We start from the raw sequence: 21152 nt of genomic DNA, 5'->3' as shown, positions 1-21152 counted from the left end.
CACGGCATAAAGAACAGGATCTGAACAGTACTTGAAGTGGCGGTCAGCTCCACATTGAACCCTTCTGCTCTCTCTCTCTCTGTCTCTCTCTCTCTCTCTCTCTCTCTCTCTCTCTGTGTCTCTCTCTCTCTGGTTAAAGCACTCAATGTCGGCGCCAGGCAGGGCCAAGAGACAGACGACAGACAGACAGACAGACAGACGGACAGACGGACGGACAGACGGACGGACGGACAGACAGACAGACGGACGGTGGTTCCAGCGCCACAGACATCTGTCGGCTGCCGTGAAGTGCAGTCAGCTTTCACCGTCCCGCTCTCCTTTTAATCGCCTCTCGCAGACCGAGCCGGGCGGCCACACTGGTCAATGATTCCCCCTCCGCTGCCTTTCCCTGAGCCAGCGCTGAGCCCTGACCAACCCGGGTCATTCAATCATTGACTCACATGGCAGGGCTCCTCGCCGCCAGCCCGGTTCGAGCCTGACCTCCGGCGCTCTGAACCACATTAGTTGGGGACATTAGTTTGGGGCCTGGGGACATTAGTTTGGTCTTTATGCACTTTTATGGTTTGTGTGTTTTTATGTGTGTGTGTGTTTTTATGTGTGTGTGTGTGTGTGTGTGTGTGTGTGTGTGTGTGTGTGTGTGTGTGTGTGTGTGTGTGTGTGTGTGTGTGTGTGTGTGTGTGTGTGTGTGTGTGTGTGTGTGTGTGTGTGTGTGTGTGTGTAGGAAAAAAAACTGCAGATGCTGGTTTAAATCGAAGGTAGGCACCAAATGCTGGAGTAACTCAGCGGGTCAGGCAGCATCTCGGGAGAGAGGGAATAATAATAATAATAATAATAATAATAATGCATTACATTTATATAGCGCTTTTCATACACTCCAAAGACACTTTACAGGGATTTAAAGAACATAGGGAAGTGAATAAATAGATAAATAAGTAAACGAACAGAGAAAGGAGACAGAAGGTGAGGTAACGGTCAGTGGTTGAAGGCAGTGCTGAACAGGTGAGACTTCAGTGATGTTTTGAATGTGGTGAGTGTGGAGGAGTCTCTGACGGTTTGGGGTAGTGAGTTCCATAGGGTGGGAGCAGCGATGGAGAAAGCCCTGTCCCCCCAGGATCTGAGTTTGGTCCGGATGGGGGGGGGATAGGAGATTGGCAGCAGCAGAGCGGAGGGTGCAGGTGGGAGTGTGCCTGTGGAGGAGGTCAGTCAGGTAGGATGGGGCCAGGTTATGGAGGGCTTTGTAGGTCATGAGGAGGATTTTGTACTGGATTCTCTGGGGGATGGGGAGCCAGTGGAGTTTGTAAAGGACGGGGGTGATATGGTCACGGATCGGGGTGTGGGTGAGTAGACGGGCAGCGGAGTTTTGAATGTATTGAAGTTTACTGATGATTTTTGAGGGTGCGCCATAGAGGAGGCTGTTGCAGTCGTCCAGACGGGAGGTGATGAAGGCGTGGATGAGGGTTTCTGCAGCTGTGGAGGAGAGGGATGGACGGAGACGGGCAATGTTTTTGAGGTGGAAGAAGGCTGCCTTTGTGATGTGTTTGATGTGTTTGTCGAAGGAGAGGGTTTGATCAAAGATGATTCCAAGATTCCGGATGTGAGGTGAGGTGGATACTGGGAGACCATCAATATTGAGGATGAAGTTTTGGGTGGATTTGGTGAGCGTTTTTGGACCAATGATGATGATTTCAGATTTGTTGCAGTTGAGTTTGAGGAAATTTGATTGAAGCCAAGATTTTATTTCAGTGATGCAGTTTGTCAGTGTAGAGTGTGTGGTGGGGGAGATTGACTTGGTGGAGATGAGGAGCTGGATATCATCGGCGAAGCAGCGGAAGTTGAGACCATGACGGCGGATTAATTGACCAAGGGGGAACAGGTAGAGGATGAAGAGGAGGGGGCCAAGGACTGAGCCTTGGGGACACCTTGGGGGAGGGGAGCGGTGGGGGATTTACAGTTGTTAATGGAGATGAATTGGTGTCTGTCAGAGAGGTAAGATTTGAACCAGGATAGGGCTGTGCCGGTGATGTTAAAGGAGGTTTCAAGTCGGGTGAGGAGAATGGAGTGATTTATGGTGTCAAAGGCGGCGCTGAGGTCAAGTAGGATGAGGATGTTGAGGTTGCCAGCGTCGGAGGAGAGGAGAATGTCGTTTGTGATTTTGAGGAGTGCAGTTTCAGTACAGTGGTTGGAGCGGAATCCGGATTGGAAAGTTTCATACAGGTTATTGGTAGAGAGGTGGTATTTGAGTTGGGAAGCTACAGCACATTCCAAAACTTTGGACAGAAAGGGTAGGTTGGAGATTGGTCTGAAGTTGTTTGGGGTGTCAATGTCGAGACCAGGTTTTTTCAGAATGGGGGTGACAGCAGCGATTTTGAGGGATGGCGGGCCAGTGGACAGGGAGGAGTTTATTGTTGCAGTGATAAGTGGAGAGAGAGCAGGAAGGCAGGCCTTGACAAAGCTGGAGGGGATGGGGTCCAGAGAGCAGGTGGCAGTTTTTATTCCTGTGAAGAGGTCAGAGAGGTCGGTGGTGGAGACTGGGGAGAACTGAGGCAGGGGCTGACAGGATAAGGGGGGGGCAGGTGGTTTGAGGGGGAGCAGGAATGGGTGACGTTTCGGGTCAAGACCCTTCTTCAGACTGATGTCAGGTGAGGGGGTGGGACGTGTGTGTGTTTTTGTCTATGTGTGTGTGTGTGTGTGTGTGTGTGTGTGTGTGTGTGTACGTGTGTGTGTGTGTACGTGTGTGTGTGGGTGTGTATGTACGTGTGTACGTACATGTGTGTGTGTATGTACGGGTGTGTGTGTGTGTGTGTGTACGTATGTGTGTGTACTTGTGTGTGTGTACGGGCGTGTGTGTGTATGTGTGGGGAAAAACCTGCAGATCAAAGATAGACACAAAATGCTGGAGTAACTCAGCGGGTCAGGCAGCATCTCGGGAGAGAAGGAATGGGTGACGTTTCGGGTCGAGACCCTTCTTCAGACTGATGTCAGGTGAGAGGGCGGGACGCGTGTGTTTGTGCATACATGTGTGTGTGTGTGTACATGTGTGTGTGTACATGTGTGTAGAAAAAACTGCAGATCGAAGGTAGACACTACTAATTCACAACACTACTGCCTCTCTCTGCCTGTCTCTCTCTCTCTGCCTGTCTCTCTCTGCCTGTCTCTCTCTGCCTGTCTCTCCCTCTCTGCCTGTCTCTCACTCTCTGTCTCTGTCTCTCTCTGTCTCTTTCTCTGTCTCTCTCCTTCCTGGTTATCAATGAACCCGCACGACCCACGCCGGCACCAGGAAGTTAAACAACAGTTTAATGGTGTTCACTGCCCCGGCCCTCCCCAACCTGCCAACCGCGGGACACACATCAAAGCACGCTCACACACACTCACACACACTCACACTTGCCAACACACACTCACAAAACACACACTCACCAACACGCACACACACACACCAACACACACACACACCAACACACTCACACACCAACACTCACACACCAACACACCAACACTCATACACCAACACACTCACCAACACACCAACACACCAACACACTCACACACCAACACTCACACACCAACACACCAACACTCATACACCAACACACTCACCAACACACCAACACACTCACACACACCAACACACACTCACAAAACACACACTCACACCAACACTCACACACCAACACACTCACACACCAACACTCACACACCAACACACTCACACACCAACACACTCACCAACACACTCACACACCAACACACTCACACACCAACACACTCACCAACACAGTCACACACCAACACACACTCTCTGTCCCTCTCTCCCTGTCTCTCTGTCTCGCTCTCCCTGTCTCTGTCTCTCTCTCCGTCTCTGTTTCTCTTTCCCTGTTTTTCTCTCCCCCCCCTCTCCTCTCCCCCTCTCCTCTCCCCCTCTCCTCTCCCCCTCTCCTCTCCCCCCTCCCCCCCCCCCCCCTCCCCCCCCCCCTCCCCCCCCCCCTCTCCCACCCCCCTCTCCCCCCTCTCTGTCTCTCTCTCACCTGTGTAATTTACATCAGCCACACTTTACATCACGACAGGTAACTTGCCCGGGGCCAGGAAGCGTCTCCAAAATTCTTGCCTCAAGCAGAGGTAGAATATTTCATTCACAAGATGACACAAATGCTGGGTGTGACTCAGCAGGTCAGGCGGCATCTCTGGAGAGAAGGAATGGATGGGTGACATTCCCAGTCTGAAGAAGGGTCTCGACCCAAAACCTCACCTGTTCCTTCTCTCCAGAGATGCTGCCCGACCCGCTGAGTTACTCCAGCTTTGTGTGGCTATTTGTTTAGAGATACAGCATGGAAACAGGCCTTCGGCCCTTCGAGTCCACACTGATCAAAGGTTGACACATAAATGCTGGAGTATCTCAGTGGGTCAGGCAGCATCTCGGGAGAGAAGGAATGGGTGACGTTTCGGATTTGAGACCCTTCTTCAGACTGATGTCAGGGGAGGGGTGGGATGTGTGTGTTTTTAACCTATGTGTGTGTGTGTGTGTATATGTATGTGTGTGTGTGTGTATGTGTGTGTATGTGTGTATATATGTGTGTATGTATGTGTGTGTGTGCATGTATGTGTGTGTGTGTGTGTGTGTGTGTGTGTGTGTGTGTGTGTGTGTGTGTGTGTATGTGTGTGTGTGTATGTATGTGTGTGTGTATATATGTGTGTGTGTGTGTGTATGTATGTGTGTGTATGTGTATGTGTGTATATATGTGTGTATGTATGTGTGTGTGTGTGTGTGTGTGTGTGTGTGTGTGTGTGTGTGTGTGTGTGCGTGCGTGCGTGCGTGCGTGCGTGTGTGTGTGTGTGCGTGTGTGTGTATGTATGTGTGTGTGTGCGTGCGTGCGTGCGTGCGTGTGTGTGTGTGTGTGTGCGTGTGTGTGTGTATATACACTTCTTCAGACCATCACCATCTCTTTTGATGTCTCATTTTCACACCTTGCCCTCCTTATCTGTGTGTCTACACTGTCCGGGACTACACCATCCGGGCCTTCAGCGCCCCCCTGAGCCTAATACAGGACAAGGGCAGTCCCATACAGGACAAACTAATTTAGCCCAATATACGGGATGTCCCGGCTAATACGGGACAGTTGGCAACCCTAATCACGGCTGATCTCTACCTCCAATCCCATTCTCCTGCCTTCTCCCCGTGACGCCCGTTCTAATCAAGAACTCTGCCCTTAAAAATATCTATTGACTTGGCCTCCACAGCCCTCTGTGGCAATGAGTTCCACAGATTCACCACCCTCTGACTAAAGAAGTTCCTTCTCACCTCCTTTCTAAAAGAGCGCCCTTTAATTCTGAGGCTGTGCCCTCTGGTCCTAGACTCTCCCACCAGTGGAAACATCCTCTCCACATCCACTCTATCCGGGCCTTTCATTATTCTCTAAGTTTCAATGAGGTCCCCCCCCCTCATCCTTCTAAACTCCAGCGAGTACAGGCCCAGTGCCGACAAACGCTCAAGAATTAGCCTAAGATAGACACAAAAATACTGGAGTGGCTCAGAGGGCCGGGCAGCATCTCTGGAGAGGATGAATGGGTGACGTTTCTGGTCGAGACCCTTCTTCAGACCCGGAGCGTCACCCATTCCTTCTCTCCAGAGATGCTGCCCGTCCCGCTGAGTTACTCCAGCACTTTGCGCCTATCCTCGGTGTAAACCAGCATCTGCAGTTCCTTCCTGCACGTTGGGCCAGACCATCCACTCTGAAGAAATAAAATCCACGACACTCCATTCCCGTTTTTGTAAAAAAAATTATATGTTTATTTTCAAAAGTCCTTTGATTTTTTTTGCTCAGCAAAACATTCCAACAAATCGCTTAAAGCCGAAGATACATTTACAGAAATTCCCATCACAAGAGAATAAAAACACAGCACCTCAAAGTGTTCAGAGAAAGTTCAGAAGACAAAGCATTTGTTTTGGAGGGTGGTGGGGGTTCCTGTAGATTCCCTGAGGGGTGGGGGGAGAGAGAGAGACACACAGGGGCCACATCTGGGGAGACAGAGTGCTGGAGTAACTCAGCGGGTCAGGCAGCATCTGTGGAGAACGTGGATAGGTGGCGTTTCACAGAGTGCTGGAGTAACTCAGCAGGTCAGGCAGCATCTGTGGAGAACGTGGATAGGTGGCGTTTCACAGAGTGCTGGAGTAACTCAGCGGGTCAGGCAGCATCTGTGGAGAACGTGGATAGGTGGCGTTTCACAGAGTGCTGGAGTAACTCAGCGGGTCAGGCAGCATCTCTGGAGATTTCAGATCGGGACCGGACTTTCGGCTCAGTTTAAAAGTTTATTGTCACGTGTACCGAGCGAGGTACAGCGAAAACATCGAAAATAGGCGCAGGAGTTCGGCCCTTCGAGCCACCACCACCATTCATTATGATCGTGGCTGATCATCCACAATCTGTACCCCCGTTCCTGCTTTCTCCCCATATCCCTTGATTCCGTTAGCCCTAAGAGCTAAATCTAACTCTCTCTTGAAAACGTCTGGTGAATTGGCCTCCACTGCCCTCTGTGCAGAGAATTCCACAGATTCACAACTCTCTGGGTAAAAAAAAAAGTTTTTCCTCATCTCAGTCCTAAATGGCCGACCCCTTATTCTTAAACTGTGTGTGACCCCTGGTTCTGGACTCCCCCAACATGGGGAACATTTTTCCTGTATCGAGCCTGTCCAATCCCTTAAGAATTCTATATGTTTCCATAAGATCCTTATATGCGTTTCTATAAGAAAAGGTTTTTTGTGGTGCCTTATCCAGCCAGTGGAAGATTGCACATGATTACAATCGGTTAGGAACGACCCGAAACGTCACCCATTCCTTCTCTCCCGAGATGCTGCCTGACCTGCTGAGTTACTCCAGCATTTTGTCAAATAAATACCTTCGATTTGTACCAGCATCTGCAGTTAATTTCTTACACTTCTGTCTTTCTTTGGTGTGAATCGGCATCTGCAGTTGCTTGTTTTCTACTTTGGTTACCGGTGAGTTATTCATTCACTGCGTGGCTAACTTTGGCAAAGTAAGAGGATGTGCTTTGTAAAAAAAGACTAAATCCCTGCAGCATTGGGAACACTTGTGAAGTGGATCTGGAAGAACTCATCGCCACAGAAGCCCGTGGATATTTTTAAGGCGGAGATAGGAAGATTCTCGATTAGTACGCATGCCAGGGTTTACGGGGAGAAGCCAGGAGAATGGGGTTAGGAGTGGGTAGGGTTGCCAACTTCCTCACTTCCCAAATACGGGACAAGGTGACCTCACCCAGCCAGCAGCCACGTGCTCCCGCTCCACCAACGGCGGCCGCCCGGGACGGGAGGCGGGTTGCTGCGCAACCTCCGTTAGGCGGCGCCCGGGCCTCCGGGCCTACAGTGTCCAGACCTACAGCAGTCCCCGGGCCCACAGTGACCGGGCCCACAGTGACCGGGCCCACAGTGACCGGGCCCACAGTGACCGGGCCACAGTGACCGGGCCCACAGTGACCGGGCCCACAGTGACCGGGCCCACAGTGACCGGGCCCACAGTGACCGGGCCCACAGTGACCGGGCCCACAGGGACCGGGCCCACAGCGACCGGGCCCACAGCGACCGGGCCCACAGCGACCGGGCCCACAGCGACCGGGCCCACAGCGACCGGGCCCACAGCGACCGGGCCTAATACGGGACAAAGAGAGTTAATAGAGCTCTAGGGGCTAGTGGAATCAAGGGATGTGGGGAAAAGGCAGGCACAGGTTACTGATTGTAGATGATCAGCCATGATCACAATGAACGGCGGTGCGTACAGGCTCGAAGGGCCAAATGGCCTCGTCCTGCACCTATTTTCTATGTTTCTATGTTTTTAAACCACTAGCCCAAAATGGAGGACCGTTGGCAACCCTAGTTAGGACGGAGAGATAGATCAGCTGCGACTGAATGGCGGTGGAGCTGATGGGCCGAATGGCCTGACTGCCCCTGCCACTTATGGCGTGAACCAAACGGGACTGGGAAGGCACCAGGGATGAGGTGGGCCAGAGGGCGTGTTTTCAACCGCTCTCTGACACTGGGGGGCTTCTCCGTGGATTGTCACCGTGTCGTGTTGGAGAAGCTTGTGTGGTCCTGAGATCCTGAGAGCGATGCCGTCTGGAGTATGCTCTTGGTGGGGTCACCCATGGCGGGAAGGTCGAGGGGGGGGGGGGGGGGGGGAGAGAGGTCCCTGACAAAGAGCGATCCGACCAAGACCTCGACGGTGGAACTGGCGGAGGGAGAACGATGGCTGACTTTAGTGGGAAGGCAGATGGATGAAGGCCGCAGCTGGAAATGGCTCCCCGGTGGTCTTGGACTCCATGCCACTGGACCCTGACCCAGATCTGCCAAGGACCGTGTGCGTGGTGGGCTGTCTGTGCGCCAGTCTCCCCACGTTAAACAAAGTCACGCCCAGGCAAACTCGCTCTGAGTGACGGCCGCCGCTGGCGGCGATGATGACGATGAACACTGGGGGGCAGCGGTGAGCAACAGCTCCGGGACAAAACAACAGCAGGGTCAGAGCTCGGCTAGACGACCATGAATATCCCACCGGGCTGTCTCTGGGACTGTCTGCACTGCAGCGTCCCAGACCAGTGGGCCTGCTCTAGCTGCCCGGTACAGCGAGGTGGCACGGCGGTAGAGTTGCTGCCCTTACAGCTGCCGAGACCCCTCCCTGTTCCATCCTGACCGCTTTGTGTCGACGTTGGATGGGGCTGTGAGGGGCGATTCTTAGATTAGTTTAGAGATACGGCGCGGAAACAGGCCCTTCGGCCCACTGAGTCCGTGCTGGCCAGCGATGGCCCTTTCACACACTAGTTTGGTTTGGAGGTACAATGGGGAAACTGGCCCTTCGGCCCACCAATTCCGTGCTGACCAGCGATCGCCCGTTCATACACTAGTTTGGTTTGGAGGTACAGCGTGTAAACAGGCCCATCGGCCCACCGGGTCCGCGCCGACCAGCGATCCCCGCACACTAACACTACACCCACACGCACACTAGGGACAATCTTACATGAATACCGAAGCCAATCAGTCCACAAACCCGCAGTTCCTCCTGCACTTTGTGTCTATCTTCGCTTTAAACCAGCATCTGCAGTTCCTACCCATACACAAACCTGCACGTCTTTGGAGTGCGGGAGGAGACCGGGGCACCCGGAGGAAACCACGCGGGTCACGGGGAGAACGTGCAAACTCCGTGCAGACAGCACCCGTGGTCGGGATGGTACCCGGGTCTCTGGGATCATTCCATGCCTTGCCCCTCCACAGAACTGCCAGCAGATCACGGAGGGGAGGGAGGGAGTGGGCGGCGGGGGGGGAAGAGGAGGGTGGCTAGGCGGCACTAGCAGGCGGTGGTTGGGGAACGGGCAGGGCACCCATGGGTGCTCCCCGCCAATCTGCACCCCAAACCGTAGAGTAATGGTTCAACGTCTCGACTCAAGAGTCAGATTCCTCTCCTTTCCCTCCTTCCCCCCCTCCAATCCTTCTCGAACAGTGAAGGAATCACTCAGAGAGTGGGGTGGGGAGGTCAGGCTCGATGGGCCGAATGGCCGTTTCAAACGATCATCCCATTCCCTCCCCCCCCTCCCCCCCACCCCCCCCCGACCTGTAGCAATGTCCGAGCGATGAGCCAGTCACGTCCCGGTTAAACATAGACAACAGGTGCAGGAGGAGGCCATTCAGCCCTTCAAGCCAGCACCGCCATTCAATATGATCGCCCCTGATCATCCACAATCTGTACCCCGTTCCTGCTTTCTCCCTGTATCCCTTGATTACGTTAGCCCTAAGAACTAAATCTAACTCTCTCTTGAAAACGTCCGGTGAATTGGACTTCGGCCCACCGACACCGATACTATCCCACACGCACTGGGGACAATTTACAATTTTACCGAGACCAATTAACCTACAAACCTGCACGTCTTTGGAGTGTGTGAGGAGACCAGGAATCCGGAGAAAACACACGCAGGCCACGGGGAGAACGTGCAAACTCCGCACAGACAGCGCCCGCGGTCGGGATCGAACCCGGGTCTCCGGCGCTGTGAGGCAGCAGCTCTACCCGCTGCGCCACCGTGCATGCCACCCGATTAGTATTCAAATGTAGTGAAGAAGTTTGCGGACAATTTACCGAGGCCAATTAGCCGACAGACCCGCACGTCTTTGTGGAGCGCCCGGAGAAAACCCACGCGGGTTCACGGGGAGAGCGTGCGAGGTCCGTGCAGGCAGGCGAGCGCCCGCGGTCAGGATGGAAGCCTGGGTCTCTGGCGCAGTGAGGCAGGCGGAGGGGGTGGGGGTGGGGGGGACGGTGGGCGAGGGGTCTCTAGCAGGGCTGCGGGCACGTTGGCGGCAGCACCACCTTGTAGTGGACCTTGGTGTTGGTGACGGCGCCGTGCTTCTGCCGCAGGTGAAGCCGCAGCTGGCTCTTGTGGCGGAAGTGCAGGTCGCACTTTTCACACTGAAAACGAGAGCAAAACAGCGTGTCAGAAACACAGAGTGGAGCTCCCCCCGACTCAGCACCGCCCCATCACACAGAGTGGAGCTCCCCCCGACTCAGCACCGCCCCATCACACAGAGTGGAGCTCCCCTCTACACTGCCCCATCACACAGAGTGGAGCCCCCCTCTACACTGCCCCATCACACAGAGTGGAGCCCCCCTCTACACTGCCCCATCACACAGAGTGGAGCCCCCCTCTACACCACACTGCCCCATCACACAGAGTGGAGCCCCCCTCTACACTGCCCCATCACACAGAGTGGAGCCCCCCTCTACACTGCCCCATCCCATCACACAGAGTGGAGCCCCCCTCTACACCATCCCATCACAGAGTGGAGCCCCCCTCTACACCACACTGCCCCATCACACAGAGTGGAGCCCCCCTCTACACTGCCCCATCACACAGAGTGGAGCCCCCCTCTACACCACACTGCCCCATCACACAGAGTGGAGCCCCCCTCTACACCGCCCCATCACACACAGTGGAGCCCCCCTCTACACCACACTGCCCCATCACACAGAGTGGAGCCCCCCTCTACACTGCCCCATCACACAGAGTGGAGCTCCCCCCGACTCTACACTGCCCCATCACACAGAGACGCTCCCTCTACACCGCACCGCCCCATCACACACTCTCAGAGTCAGGCACACACAGGGACGCTCCCTCTACTCCGCCCCATCCCATCACACAGAGTGGAGCTCCCTCTACACCACACTGTCCTGCCACACACTCTCAGAGTCACACACACAGAGTGAAGCTCCCTCTACACCACACTGTCCCATCACACAGAGTGAAGCCCCCTCTACACCACACTGTCCTGTCACAGAGTGGAGCTCCCCTCTACTCAGCACCGCACTGTCCCCACACACTCTCGGAGTCACACACACAGAGTGACGCTCCCTCTACACCACACTGTCCTGTCACACAGAGTGACGCTCCCTCTACACCGCACCGTCCCCGTCACACACTCTCAGAGTCACACACACAGAGTGACGCTCCCCGCCACTCCACACCACACCGACACACAGAGTGACGCTCCCCGCCACCTGCCAGGTTTGCGGGTTGGAAGAGTCTGTGTACCACGTGTACACGGAGTGTGTGAGGTTGCAGCCCCCGTTCCAATATCTAAAGGGGCTGCTCCTTGCTTTTTTATAGACAACAGACAATAGGTGCAGGAGGAGGCCATTCGGCCCTTCCAGCCAGCACCGCCATTCGCTCCTGGGTGGTGCTGGAGAGGGACTGTGCGCTGTCCACGGGCACCCTGGGGGGTTTCCGGGACCCCTGGGCACCGCGGGGGATTGGATGTATCCTGGATGGGGATTGTAATATAATTGTATAATAGTTTCAATTGGCATATTTGTTTGTATAGTATTCTGGTGGTGGGTTCTGTTTTGGTTTTATTGTATTGTATATATTATTTTAATATTTGAATAAATAAGGATGGAATTAACGAAACATATAAGATTATTAAGGGGTTGGACACGTTGGAGGCAGGAAACATGTTCCCAATGTTGGGGGAAGTCCAGAACCAGGGGCCACAGTTTAAGAATAAGGGGTAGGCCATTTAGAACGGAGATGAGGAAAAACCTTTTCAGCCAGAGAGTTGTGAATCTGTGGAATTCTCTGCCTCAGAAGGCAGTGTAGGCCAATTCTCTGAATGCATTCAAGAGAGAGCTGGATAGAGCTCTTAAGGATAGCGGAGTCAGGGGGTATGGGGAGAAGGCAGGAACGGGGTACTGATTGAGAATGATCAGCCATGATCACATTGAATGGTGGTGCGTACAGGCTCGAAGGGCCGAATGGCCTCCTCGTGCACCTATTGTCTATGTTCTTAACTAAGATCAAGACACGAAACAAAACCGTGGTAACACCCGCCACCATCGTACAAGATCACCAAAATATCCAGACCCTAAATTTTCAAACAACTATGTTACAATCCTGTTGTATGAGGAAAGATTGGAAAGACTGGGCTTGTATTCACTGGAGTTTAGAAGGATGAGAAGGGATCTTATAGAGACGTATAAAATTACAAAAGGACAGGACAAGCTCGATGAAGGAAAAATTGTTCCCAATGTTGGGGGAGTCAGGAACCAGGGGCCACACAGTCTAAGAATAAAGGGGAGGCCATTTAAAACTGAGGTGAGAAGGAACCTATTCACCCAGAGAGTTGTGAATTTGTGGGATTCTCTGCCACAGAGGGCAGTGGAGGCCAATACATTGGATGAATTTAAGAGAGAGTTAGATAGAGCTCTGGGGGCTAGTGGAATCAATGGATATGGGGAGAAGGCAGGCACGGGTTAGTGATTGTGGATGATCAGCCATGATCACAGTGAATGGCGGTGCTGGCTCGAAAGGCCGAATGGCCTCCTCCTGCACCTGTTTTCTATGTTTCTATGTGCAAACGTACTAAATAACTACTGTACGACTGTGTCCCTCTCTAGTGCCAGCCGGACACCATCCAGTGAATTGGCCTCCACTGCCTTCTGAGGCAGAGAATCCCACAGATTCACAACTCTCTGACTGAAAAGGCTTTTCCTCATCTCAGTTCTAAATGGCCCACCCCTTATTCTTAAACTGTGGCCCCTGGTTCTGGACTCCCCCAACATGGGGAACATGTTTCCTGCCTCTAACGTGTCCAATCCCTTAATAATCATACATTTCGATAAGATCCCCTCTCATCCTTCTAAATTCCAGTGAATACAAGCCCAGTCGCTCCAGTCTTTCAACATACAACAGTCCCGCCATCCCGGGGATTAACCTGGTGAACCTACGCTGCACGCCCTCAATAGCAAGGATGTCCTTCCTCAAATTTGGAGACCAAAACTGCGCACAGTACTCCAGGTGCGGTCTCACTGGGGCCCTGTACAACTGCAGAAGGACCTCTTTGCTCCTATACTCAACTCCTCTTGTCACAAAGGCCAACATGCCATCACCTTTCTTCACTGCCTGCTGTACCTGCACGCTTCCGTTCAGTGACTGATGAACAAGGACACCCAGATCTTGTTGTACGTCCCCTTTTCCTAACTCAACTCCATTACTCCAGCATTTTGTGCCTTTTCTTTGAAGGTCAACGGAAAGTATGTTTTGATACTGAAATCTGAACAGGTGTTGGCTATCATAGGGACTGCTCTGCACGTTTTGACTGCATTTCAGCCCAACACTGTGCAAATTGGCAGTTTGAATCTTTCCAGTGCTTGTAACGCTGATTTGCTTTAACTGCGAATAGGTTATTTACAGCAACAGCATTAAGATTTCGATCTGTTTTGAAAACCTTTGCAAATTCAACGCTGGCATTTATATCAAGAGGACTGGAACACAAAGACAGAGATGCAATGTTGAGGCTCCATAAGGCGCTGGGCGGGCCGCATTTGGAGTATTGTGGAGCAATTCTGGGCCCCTGCACGCACAGATGCAGATACACACACACACGTGCACACACACACACCCACACACTCCTGCACACAGATATACACACACACACAGGTGCCAGGCCCAGGGTAGAGTTCTCCCCTCTGCTCTCCCCCCTCTGCTCTCCCCTCCCCTCTCTGCTCTCCCCTCCTCCCTCTGCTCTCCCCTCCCCCCTCTCCCCTCTGCTCTCCCCTCTCCCCGGTGCTTACGTGGTAGGGCTTTTCTCCAGTGTGGATCCTGATGTGGCTTTTCAGGGTCTGCAGGTGTCGGAAGCGTGTCCCGCACGTTTCACAAGGGTACGGCTTCTCTCCGGTGTGGATCAGCACGTGAGCTCGCAGATGGGCGACCTGCGGCGGCAACAAGACGACACACGTTGGAGGACGGAACCGCGGATGCCGGTTTACACGGCAGACACACACACACACGGAGACGCACGCACACACGCACGCGCGGGGCGATTTACACTCACAGCACGCCAATTAACCTACTAACCCGCACGTCTTTGGAGCCGAAGATCTCGGAGAAAACCCACGCAGGTCACGGGGAGAACGTACAAACTCCGTACAGACAGCGCCCGTGGTCAGGATGGAACCCGGGTCTCCGGCGCTGTGAGCGCTGCAAGGCCACGGCCGCCCGTCTACGGCGTACAGACCCACGTAAGCGCAGGGAGCGGGTGAGAGAGTGCAGGAAAAAAACTGCAGGTGCTGGTGAAAACCGAAGGTAGACACAAAATGCTGGAGTAACTCAGCAGGTCAGGCAGCATCTCTGGAGAGAAGGAATGGGTGACGTTTCGGGTCGAGACCCTTCTTCAGTCTGATGTCAGGGGAGGGGGAGGGACAAAGATAGCACGTAGTCGTAGACGGGAAGACCTGTGGGAGAACTGGGAAAGGGGGAGGGGATGGAGAGAGAGGGGGAAAGCAGGGACTATCTGAAGTTAGAGAAGTCAATGTTCATACCGCTGGGGTGTAAACTGCCCAAGCGAAACTTGAGCGGGTGAGCGATCTCCGGGCAAGCGGGCGGAGGGGTTGTGAGTGTGCGGTGGGTGTGAGCAGGGGGGGATGCGGTGAATGTGCGGTGGGTGTGAGTGTGCGGTGGGTGTGAGCGGAGGCGGGCAGGATGGGGTAAGTGCACGGCGGGTGTGAGCGGAGGCGGGGGGGATGGTGTGAGTGTGCGGCGGGTGTGAGCGGAGGCGGGGGGTGGTGTGAGTGTGCGGCGGGTGTGAGCGGAGGCGGGGGGGGTGGTGTGAGTGTGCGGCGGGTGTGAGCGGAGGCGGGGGGTGGTGTGAGTGTGCGGTGGGTGTGAGCGGAGGCGGGGGGGATGCGAGTGTGTGGCGGGTGTGAGCAGAGGCGGGGGGATGGTGTGAGTGTGCGGCGGGTGTGAGTGTGCAGCGGGTGTGAGTGTGCGGCGGGTGTGAGTGTGCGGCGGGTGTGAGTGTGCGGCGGGTGTGAGCGGAGGCGGGGGGGGTGGTGTGAGTGTGCGGCGGGTGTGAGCGGAGGCGGGGTGGTGTGAGTGTGCGGTGGGTGTGAGCGGAGGCGGGGGGGGGTGGTGTGAGTGTGCGGTGGGTGCGAGCGGAGGCGGGGGGATGTGAGTGTGTGGCGGGTGTGAGAGGAGGCGGGGGGGTGGTGTGAGTGTGCGGCGGGTGTGAGTGTGCGGCGGGTGTGAGTGTGCGGCGGGTGTGAGCGGAGGCGGGGGGATGGTGTGAGTGTGCGGCGGGTGTGAGTGTGCGGCGGGTGTGAGTGTGTGGCGGGTGTGAGTGTGCGGAGGGCGTGAGTGTGCGGCGGGTGTGAGTGTGCGGCGGGTGTGAGTGTGCGGCGGGTGTGAGTGTGCGGCGGGTGTGAGTGTGCGGCGGGTGTGAGTGTGCGGCGGGTGTGAGTGTGCGGCGGGTGTGAGTGTGCGGCGGGTGTGAGTGTGCGGCGGGTGTGAGTGTGCGGCGGGTGTGAGTGTGCGGCGGGTGTGAGCGGAGGCGGGGGGATGTGAGTGTGCGGCGGGTGTGAGCGGAGGCGGGGGAGATGGTGTGAGTGTGCGGCGGGTGTGAGTGTGCGGCGGGTGTGAGTGTGCGGCGGGTGTGAGTGTGCGGTGGGTGTGAGCGGAGGCGGGGGGGTGGTGTGAGTGTGTGGCGGGTGTGAGCGGAGGCGGGGGGGTGGTGTGAGTGTGCGGCGGGTGTGAGTGTGCGGTGGGTGAGTGTGCGACGGTGTGAGCGGAGGCGGGGGGGTGGTGTGAGTGTGCGGCGGGTGTGAGCGGAGGCGGGGGGATGGTGTGAGTGTGCGGCGGGTGTGAATGTGCGGCGGGTGTGAGTGTGCGGTGGGTGAGTGTGCGACGGGTGTGAGCGGAGGCGGGGGGATGGTGTGAGTGTGCGGCGGGTGTGAGTGTGCGGCGGGTGTGAGTGTGCGGCGGGTGTGAGTGTGCGGCGGGTGTGAGTGTGCGGAGGCATGGGTTCCCCACCGGCCCCTCACCTGCACAAAGCGGGCCCCGCAGGTCTCGCACTTGTACGGCTTCTCTCCGGAGTGGATGCGGGCGTGCGTCTTCAGGTTGGCCGGCCGGTTGAACTGCGCGCCGCACACGTTACAGCGATAGGGCTTCTCCCCTGGGGAGAGAGGTCGGGGACGGTCACCAAATGGACGACACCCCCACCCCCCCCCCCCCCAACCAGATCGGACGGGACCCGCCTCTGCCCCCACCCTGGACACAGACGGCCATGGACGCCATATCGGCGGTTATCTTTACGGCAGAAGGCAGACACAAAATGCTGGAGTAACTCAGCGGGTCGGGCAGCATCTCGGGAGAGAAGGAATGGGTGACGCTTCGGGTCGAGACCCTTCTTCAGACTGATGTCAGGGGAGGGGGCGGGACGAATGTGGACAAGATTCACCTGCGCTGGAAGGCCTCATCTATGCCCGCCTCACCTGCGCCCCTCACCTGGGTGGCAGTTCCTCAACTTGGCTCCCTTCTGCGCCCCCCTCAGGTGCAGCCCCCTCACCTGGGCAAGCCTCACCTGCGCCCCCCTCACCTGGGCAAGCTTCACCTGCGCCCCCCCCCCCTCACCTGGGCAAGCTTCACCTGCGCCCCCCTCACATGGGCAACTGGGCTTCACCTGTGCCCCCTCACCTGGGCCCCCTCACCTGGGCCCCCTCACCCTGGGCAAGCCTCACCTGCGCCCCCCTCACATGGGCGACTGGGCTTCACCTGTGCACCCTCACCTGGGCAAGCCTAACCTGGGCAAGCTTCACCTGTGCTCCCCTAACCTGGGCAAACCTCACCTGTGCCCCCCTCACCAGGGCATGCTTCACCTGTGCCCTCCTCACCTGGGCAAGCTTCACCTGTGTCCCCCTCACCTGGGCAAGCCTCACTTGGGCAAGCTTCACCTGTGCCCCCCTCACCTGGGCCCCCACTCACCTGTGTGTATGGTCTTGTGGCTGGCCAGGTTGCCCTTGTAGCGGAAGGCAGCCCTGCACATGCTGCACCTGTAGGGCTTATCGTCACGATGCACCTGCAGGAAGTGCTGCTGCAGGCACTCCTCGTCGGACAGCTTCACCTGGCAGGATCGGCATGACAGCACGCCCGTCTCTGCAAGCACACGGTGGGGGCGGCTCGGGTCAGACAACGGGCAGAGCCCAGCTCTCCCCCCACCACCCTCACCCACACCCTCACCCAGAGCCAGCGCCAACACGTCTCCCAGCCCTCTCCCCGCCCCCCACTCCCCCCTTACACGCAAACCAACCTCCCTTCCATGGAAGTGTAAGAAAATAACTGCAGATGCTGGTACAAATGGAAGGTATTTATTCACAAAATGCTGGCGTAACTCAACAGGTCAGGCAGCATCTCTGGAGAGAAGGAACGGGCGACCTTTCGGGTCGAGACCCTTCTTCAGTCTGAAGAAGGGTCTCGACCCGAAACGTCACCCATTCCTTCCCCTCCATGGAAGGTCGACACAAAATGCCGGAGTAACTCAGCGGGACAGGCGGCATCTGCGGAGAGAAGGAATGGGGGACGTTTCGGCTCGAGATAAGGAAGGGAAAGGTGTGAAAATGAAGCATCAAAAGAGATGCGGGTCGTCTGAGGAAGAAGTGTATATACACACACATACATTCACACACATATATACACACACCCCCACACAAACACATACACACACATACACACACACACACATTCACACACATATATACACACACACCCACACAAACACATACACACACATACACACACACATATACACACAAATACACACACACATACATACACATACATAAACATACACACACATACACACACATGTACACACACATACACACATACATATGCATACACACACAGACAAAAACACACGCACATCCCACCCCCTCTTCTGACATCAGTCTGAAGAAGGGCCTCGACCCGAAACATCGCTCATTCCTTCTCTCCCGAGATGCTGCCTGACCCGCTGAGTTACTCCAGCATTTTGTGTCTACCTTCGCCTTTAACCAGTTTTTTTCCTACTCCCATCCATCGCCTCCGTCTACACCTCACGCTGCCTCGGCAAGGCCAGCAGCATCATCAAGGACCAGTCTCACCCCCCCCCCCCCCCCCCCCCCCCCCGGTCACTCCCTCATCTCCCCTCTCCCATCGGGCGAGAGGTACAGAAGTGTGAAAACGCACCCCCCCAGATTCAGGGACGGCCTCGTCTCGCGGTGGCTCAGCGGTAGAGTTGCCGCCTTACAGCGAATGCAGCGCCAGAGACCCGGGTTCCATCCCGACTATGGGCGCCGTCTGTACGTGGCTTGTACGTTCTCCCCGTGGGTTTTCTCCGAGATCTTCGGTTTCCTCCCACACTCCAAAGACGTGCAGGTTTATAGGTTAATTGGCTTGGTATAAATGTAAAAATTGTCCCTAGTGGGTGTAGGATAGTGATAATATGCGGGGATCGCCGGCTGGCATGGACCCGGTGGGCCGAAGGGCCTGTTTCCGCGCTGTATCTCTAAACTAAACTGTTATCAGGCAACCAAACCATCCTATCACCAACTGGAGAGTGGTCCTGACCTCCCATCTACCTCACAGGAGATAGACAATAGGTGCAGGAGGAGGCCATTCAGCCCTTCGAGCCTGTACGCACCACCATTCAATGTGATCATGGCTGATCATTCTCAATCAGTACCCCGTTCCTGCCTTCTCCCCATACCCCCTGACTCCGCTATCCTTAGGAGCTCTATCCAGCTCTCTCTTGAATGCATCCAGAGAATTGGCCTCCACTGCCTTCTGAGGCAGAGAATTCCACAGATTCACAACTCTCTGACTGAAAAAGTTTTTCCTCATCTCCGTTCTAAATGGCCGACCCCTTATTCTTAAACTGTGTGGCCCCTTGTTCTGGACTCCCCCAACATTGGGAACATGTTTCCTGCCTCTAACGTGTCCAACCCCTTAATAATCCTGAGACTATCTTTAATCGAACTTTACCTTGCACGTAACATTATTCATTTGATCCTGTTTCTCTACACTGTGGACGGCTTGATTGTAATCATGTATCGTTTTCTTCTTTGACTGGATAGCACAACAACAAAAAGCTTTTCAATGTACCCTAGTACACGTGACGATAAACTAGATTTAACTTTCTGAAGTCCCGAGGGTGTAGCCTTTCACCCAAATGATTGAGGCTTCATTAGTTTAGTTTAATTTAGAGATAGAGCATGGAAACAGGCCATTCGGCCCACCGAGTCTGTGCTGACCAGCAATCCCCGCGCACTAACACTATCCTAAACACACACTCTCACTAAGGACAATTTACCAAAGCCAATTAACCCACAAACCTGCACGTCTTTGGAGTGTGGGAGGAAACCGAAGATCTCGGAGAAAACCCAGGGGTAGAACGTACAAACTCCGTACAGACGGCGCCCGTAGTCGGGATGGAACCCGGGTCTCCGGCGCTGTGAGGCAGCAGCTCTACCCGCTGCGCCACCGCGCCGTCCAGCCTGGGACTCAACCGCAGGGTCGATACAAAAAGCTGGAGTGACTCAGGTCACCCACTCCCTCCCTCCAGAGATGTCGCCCGTCCATCCCTGAAGTCCCCCCCCCCCCCCCCCCCGCCCCACCCCTCCCCCGCCATCCGCTCACCCTCTCCCGAGCCGCTGTCAGAGAATTCCGAGTGGTAGTCCGGCGTCTCCGGGACGTGGGGGCATAGTTCCGAGGAGCGTCCGTAGTTCAGCTCGCACGCCGAGCAGTCGGAGTAGCTGTGGGACCCCCGAGATCCCGTGGAAGAACTGGGCGGGAGAGAGAGAGAGAGAGAGAGAGAGGGCACTGGTTGGCACGTGATCGGAGCGGGTGAGAATCAGGCCATTCGGCCCATCGCGGCTGGTCTATCTCTCCCATCCCAACCCCATCCGCACCCGCACTAATCAAGATTCTATCTCTCTCTGCCGTAAAAAATATCCACTGACTTGTGGCCTCCTAATCCCATTTCCTGCCTTCTCCACATAACCCTTGACCCCCATTCTAAACAAGAACTTGTCTATCTCTGCCTGAAAAATATTAATTGACTTGGCCTCCACAGACTTCTGTGACAATGAATCCCACGGATTCACCGCCCTCTGACTAAAGAAATTCCTCCTCATCTCCGTCCTTTAATTCTGAGGCTGTGCCCTCTGGTCCTAGACTCTCCCACTAGTGGAAACATCCTCTCCACGTCCCTCTATCCCTCCCTCTCAACCCCATTCTCCTGCCTTCTCCCCATAACCCCGGACGCCCGCCCTAATCAAGAATCAATCCATCTCTGCCGTGAAAATATCCATTGGCCAACCTCCAGCCCCTCTCTCCCCTCCCCCCCACCCCCCCCCCCCCCCCCGCCGTCCCCCTCCCCACAGCCACCCATAGGCCCTGGAGTACCTCTCTCCCACCCCCCTCTTCTTCTTCCCCCCCCCCCCCCCCTGACTTTCTCTCTCCACTCCCTTGGTCCTTATCTCCCCATTCTCTCTAGGCCTCAGGCCTAGCTGCACCTCTCTATCACTCTGGTCGGGTTGCCACCTTTCTCACTCCCAAATAAGGGACAAAAGGTGACGTCACCGCCCCGCGCCCCACATGACCTCACCCAGCCAGCGGCCACGTGCTCCCGCTCCACCAATGGCGGCCGCCCGGGGCGGGAGGTGGGTTGCTAGGCAACCTCCGTTAGGCGGCGCCCGGGCCTCCAGGCCTACACTGTCCGGACCTACAGCGTCCGGGCTAACAGCATCCGGACCTACAGCGGCCACCAGGCTAGTGTCCGGGCCTACAGTGTCCGGGCCTAC

General features: G+C 55.5%; 1 protein-coding gene across 1 annotated transcript in view; it reads right to left on the bottom strand.

The window, feature by feature from the left end:
* Positions 1–5793: 5793 nt before the first annotated feature.
* Positions 5794–21152, bottom strand: part of LOC144609655 (B-cell CLL/lymphoma 6 member B protein-like) — a 39448-nt gene continuing 24089 nt past the window's right edge. The window contains 5 exon segments of the mRNA XM_078428156.1: positions 5794–10454; positions 14112–14249; positions 16356–16486; positions 17296–17466; positions 19987–20132. Of these exon segments, the coding sequence (XP_078284282.1) occupies positions 10320–10454; positions 14112–14249; positions 16356–16486; positions 17296–17466; positions 19987–20132 (721 nt within the window). The 3' untranslated portion in view covers positions 5794–10319.

This window comes from Rhinoraja longicauda, chromosome 34 (genome assembly GCF_053455715.1).
Source record: "Rhinoraja longicauda isolate Sanriku21f chromosome 34, sRhiLon1.1, whole genome shotgun sequence".
In the NCBI taxonomy this organism is placed as follows: Eukaryota; Metazoa; Chordata; class Chondrichthyes; order Rajiformes; family Arhynchobatidae; genus Rhinoraja; species Rhinoraja longicauda.
Note: the sequence above shows the minus strand (reverse complement) of the source record. Positions and strands in the feature narration are given on the sequence as shown.